Genomic DNA, 5776 nt, shown 5'->3' on the forward strand with positions numbered 1-5776 from the left:
ATTTTATTCTATTAATTAATTAATTTATTTATTTTTATTTTTATTTTTGTTTGTTTGTTTGTTTGTTTGAGCTAGCATCCTTAGTTGGTGTTCCAGCTCTAGGATGCAGTCAGAGTAGTGAGAATAGTGTAGGGTCACAGGAGCCCAGCTCCTGCTATGAGTCGGCCCTCACCGACCATTACCTTGTGGTGAGGGAGCTTGGGGAGGGGGGCTTCAGCCGTGTGTTACTGGCCCGCCATCTCCTCACCAGGGCAGAGGTGGCAGTGAAAGTGGTGTCCAAGGCACAGGGGAACGTGCCCGTCCTCTCTGAACCGGAGAGGTTGATGGCCCTGGATCACCTCAACGTGATCCAGCTCTTCCACTTCATGGAGAGCCCAAGCACCGTCTACATGGTCATGGAGCACGTAGATGGGGGAGACCTGTGGCGCTACATCCCGGAGGTCGGTGGCCTGCAGGAGGATCAGGCCCGCCTGGTGTTCAGGCAGATCCTGCGCGCGGTGCGCCACTGCCACGACAGGGGCATCGTGCACCTGGACCTGAAGCCCAACAACGTGGTGGTGGACATCAGGGCCGGCAGCATCAAGCTCATCGACTTCGGCCTTGGCGCCACCTTCACGCCTGGGCAGAAGCTCAACGGCTTCTGGGGCACTATCCCATACCGTGCCCCTGAAATCGTGGAACATCAAGAATACGAGGGTCCCCCAGCGGACGTCTGGAGCCTGGGGGTCACCCTGTTTCTCATGCTCACAGGGAGACGCCCATTTAAGGCCAGGGTCGCCAACCGCCTGCAGGACGTCCTCATGCAGGCCAGATACTACTACCTTCCCAGGAACCTTTCCCAGGACGCCTGCAGCCTCATCCAGCAGATGCTGAGGCTGGACCCCAGGCAGAGGCCCACCCTGGAGCAGGTAATGGAGCATCCATGGCTGAGCCAGGGCAGGGAACCCTCGCCCAATCCTTGCAGTGACCCACACCCCAGACACCCAGACCCCGCCATCATGACCATCATGTTCGACATGGGTTACGACCCCTACCACGCCTGGGTGTCCCTGGACCAGCGGAAATACGACGAGGCCATGGCCACCTATCTTATCCTCCAGCACCAGAGAACCCAGGCGGTGGCGGGGTGGGCGCTCCAGGCGAGGCCTGTGCGCAGAAGGGTGGTGAGGCCTCGCCCAGGCCCCAGGGATGCCCCCGGCCTGCGCCCCAGCAGGTGGTGCGCCAGCGAGCCTGCCCATCCAGTGCCCCGGGAGCGCCAGCCCCCAGAGGAGGCCAGGCAGGCAGGGCACAGGGGCGCGGTCAGTGCCAGTGTGCCTGACATTCCTCTGCGCTGCTTCCACGTGGGCACAGCCCCTCCCAGCCCAGCCTCCCGGGGTGACCCTGTGTTCCGTGGGCCCCAAGACCCCAGGCCCCGCCCATGGAGGGTCCTCTGCGGGTGTGTGGCAGAAGGCCCCAGCTCCTCCCAGGGGTCCTCAGGCCAATCCGCTGACAGCCTCCGGCAACTCTGCTGCTGCTTGCCCTGCTTCCGCGGACCCCGCTCCAGAGCGGCACCGGTGCAGGGAGGCCACGGGAGCCCTAGGTTCCAAAACAGAGTGGCCCCAGTGGACGCGCCCTGAGGAGGCACACGACCAAGGGACAGCCAGAAGACCCCGATCTCCGAGCAGCCTGACCTCAGAGTCGGCACCCGTCAGGAAGGGCACCGAAATAGCTGCAGTACTGAGGGACGCCCACTGGCCTGGGCTTCCCCACGCGGACTCCAACCAAGAGCCCGTCGGCCTCCACCACCACTCTCTGCCCCCACCTGCCACAGACACTAGAGACTCTTCCCTGGGACACTTCCCCTGCCCTGCTCTTCCCCGGCCTTCCTCCTGGGCTTCTGGGAAACCAGCGATGGTTCCTCATCAATTTCTCTTTCTCACCCACTGAATAATAAAATTGATGTTCCAAAGGCTTTTTTCTTTTGCTTTGTTTTAAGAGGGCAGGTTGAAAAATAGAGGAGATAAAACTTAAAAAGGAAAAACCAAAACCAGAGAGAGGCCTCAGGGCAAAAGCAGGAGCCCAGCAGGGGGCCGGCCATAGCCTGGACCACTGGGCCTCCCTCTGCTGTTCTGTGTAGAGACTCGGGTACCTTCAGCCAGTGTAGGTGGGAACTCACGTGCCTTGACCTGGTGTAGAGGGAGATTCTCTCCTTAGCCACTGTAGACTCAATTCTGTTTTAGCCATTGCTTTGGCCACAAAGGATTCCTTTCCTGCTCTTCAGGCCCCTCCCAGAGATGTGTGGAGAGGGTGGTTGGCAGGTGTTAGAGAAGACTCCTATGGAAAGCCACTGGACTCCAGAGTGTCTGTGGCATCACCTCCATAATCCCATGGGCAGGGAAGCCAGAGAAGGGCCAGTGGGCGGGGGTGGGCCTGCCTGCAGCAGTGGCTGGGGGCGGCACCAGCATGCCTTGCTGCTTGGGATCCCAAAATCTCCTCCTGGCTGCTGCTAAAGGTCATGGAGAATGAGCACATGGGCTGTGGGGACTAGCTATCTTAAACCTTCCCATGGTGGCTACTTACATAAAAGCCAAGTGACCATCAAGGAAATAAAGTTCCTAACATAAGAAGCTCCCAAAAGATCTTCAGCTATAGATGATGGCCCTGGAGAATTCTACCACACAGTGAAGAAGACCAACTGTATACAAACATTTTCAGGAAGTGGAAGCACAGGGAACAACTCGCCATGTATTTTATGAAGCTGGTATTGCCCGACCATCAAACCAGAAAAGCCGCTGCCAGAGTAAAACCATCAGAGAAACCTAAAATCCACAGACCAAAGTCCATCAAGAGTATAGACACCAATATCTCCATATGATGTACTTTATTGAAAAGCCAAGAAAGGCACAGGATGGTATGGATTCATGCAGAATAATGACGTGACAGAACTCAGCACCTATTGAAAAGGACTCCCAGATGGGTAGGACCAGGGAGTGTCAGGGACCCATCCTGTCCCCCAGACCTCCACACCTAAGAATAAGGTCTCTCTCATCAGAAATGGCATTGTTAGCATGTAATTACCGAAGATGGGGGCCTAAGGGACGGGGTGAGCTCAGGGTTCAGCGTGTCTTGTGTCCTCATAGGGAGGCCAGGGCAAGTCTGATTCAGTTGTTAGGGGACTGTCTTCTATCCTGTTCAGGGAATGTCTGTAGTGAAACAATTTTCTTACCTCTCACTTTGGGTATATCCTAGAGGTATTTCTTGGAGGTTCCTGTGGGGGTTTCCTTTCCAATAGAGTGGAAACAGAAGTGAATAGTCAAGTTGTAATTTTTAGTCTGAATTTCACAAAGCAGTATACTGGAAACTGAAGCGGGATTTTAAGACTGACATTCCAATCTTGAGAATTTCTTCTTTGTTAACCCCAGTCTATGCTCTTAAAGCCTTCAGTGAATTGTATTCACATTATGGACTTCACTGAAAACTACTGGTTTAAGTGTTGATCACATCTTAAAAATATCTTCACAGCAATACCTGAAGTTTGACCAAAAAATTGGGCACCACAGCGTAACCAAGTTGACACACAAAATCTGTCATTAATACACTGCCTGAGCTCCGTAGCTCCCCACAAGCCTGGTGGAGGCCTCCACTGTCTCTCATTGTCCATTATCTCTCAATCCAACTTCCCCTCTGCACGATGGTACTTCCCTTAGTCCCTCACTCATCTTGTTCTTGAGAGTACTTCCCAGTAAGCCTCCTACACATATATCTCCTTCTGACAGTCTGTTTGGGAGTTCTGACAGCAATGAACAAAGCTTGCTACTCGGTGTTATGACCAAGTCTAAGTTAGAAATTAACTCCCAAATATTTTTGTTGCTACCTCTTTAAATATTAAAAAAATCACAGTCTGATATCTTTGAGAGAAATGAGCCTATCTCATTATTATGACTTGGAAAAGCCATGATTTGACTCCCAGAATAAGGCAACTGATCAGTTAAATGGAAAGAAAATGATGATTTAAAAAAAGAACTCTCAAAAAGAAAGCCTCCGACTTGTTTTTTCTTTGTCTGCTTTATGTCCAAGCAGGAACTGCTCAGAGTTTTGGAGCTCCAAGCTGTCACTCTGCTACCCTTAGCCATGCACATGTTCCGGGAGTGTGTGCCCACAGACATTCAGCAGATGGTCTCTGGCTGGACATCTGGAAGTCTCATCAGATTATGGGGCACAAATTTGTGATAATAGATTTAATTCAGTTTTTGCTCAACATTTTTTGGCTGGTTTAAAGACCCTGGGGTCAGTATGTAACTTGGCAAGGGTTTTACAAAAATTATTCCGAATTTACCATCAATGGGCCGATCTCATACAATATTTTGTTTGTGCAACTCAGACCAGCTGGGTGAAAACTAATGAAAGGAATGCAATTATAGGGGGGTGGGAGGTCCACGTAAGCCTTGTTAGTGCATTAGTCATTCTGTGTACCCCTGCCCATGCCACATGGGCTACTGCTCTGTAATGAGTGTAAGATAACTTTGGGGAAGCATGGCCAGCCCCCTCTATTTTTTCATTCTAGACTTCAGAATAGGTGCTTTATTTGGATTATTAAGGAGAAACACAGTGTAATTGTACTTAGATAATTTTGCATTTTTGTTAGGGAGAGTCTGATATAAATCTTAAGAACAGAATATAAATGAAATAACCGCTTCACCCTACAGCAACACTGATACAATGTTAAAGAATTTTCTCTTCCCATCAAAAATAGCATAAATTGAGTATTTGCATGAAAGAGTGTCATCTTTTTCATTTTCCTTTCTTTTCATAGCATCTAACAGCCAATTTTCACTCAAGAGAAATATGTTGAATAGATGGATTTCCTTTTCTTATTTTTTGTTTAAAACTCAGATTAAACTAAGAAGAAAAAGATTAGCAACCCATCAAGAAAGTGATCAAAAGATATAAAAAGTTACTAACAGAGCTGGGAATGTGGCTTAGTGGATTTGAACCCAGGGTACAATTGAACCCCTTGGGGTTCAATCCCTGGTACCATAAATAAATAAATAAATAAATAAATAAATAAATAAATTTATTAACAGAAAAGGAAATCTAAATGGCCAATAAACATATAGAAAGGTGTTTAGTCTGATGTTAATTAGGAAAATAAAAATAAATGATAATCAGAAACCATTTCACACCCTCCAGACTGGCAAAAATGTAAAGAAAAATTCCAAAGATTGGCAAGAAGTCTCAAACATTTTGGGACCCATAAATTGGTACAACTATATATCTAGTCAGGTTGAAGATACACTTTTCTTGTGACCCCACAATTCCATTTCTGGGTACATACCCTAGATAGGGATATAAGTTCAGGAAGGTTCATTGCAGCATTGTTTCAAAAACACAATCTGAATGTCCATTAATGGAAGAATGGACAAATACATTGTGGTCTACTTTCACAATTAAAAACTATACAGCAGTTAATGTATAGTTATAACAACTGTTAGCATGGATAAACCAACAGCAAAATCCAAAAATCCACAAATATGTCTAGAAAATAATACTTGATTGCAATTAATGATGCAAAATATGTTTTTTAAATTCTTAAACAAACATGAGAATGATGAACCTGAAATAATTTGTGTCATTGCCTCCAAGGAGAAAGGCAAGGAAATAGCAGAGAGAAGGTTCAGAGATGACTTCCACCATATCTATAATTGAATTTGGAAGGAAGGCAGAGAAAAACCTAAGGAAAATAAGAAAACTGATGTTCAATATATAATTTCCTATTCAAATTTTCTAACAACCACAA

At 47.7% G+C, this 5776-nt stretch overlaps 1 protein-coding gene across 1 annotated transcript; it reads left to right on the forward strand.

Annotated features, from left to right (window-relative positions):
• Positions 1-323: 323 nt before the first annotated feature.
• On the forward strand, positions 324-1616 carry LOC308654780 (sperm motility kinase 2B-like; the record flags this gene model as incomplete). The annotated part of the gene is made up of 1 exon (XM_081304427.1): positions 324-1616. The coding sequence occupies one exon, from the start codon at positions 324-326 to the stop codon at positions 1614-1616; it is 1293 nt and encodes a 430-aa protein (XP_081160553.1).
• Between the last annotated feature and the right edge of the window lie 4160 nt (positions 1617-5776).

This window comes from Spermophilus citellus, assembly GCF_964194105.1.
Source record: "Spermophilus citellus genome assembly, chromosome: 8".
NCBI lineage: Eukaryota > Metazoa > Chordata > Mammalia > Rodentia > Sciuridae > Spermophilus > Spermophilus citellus.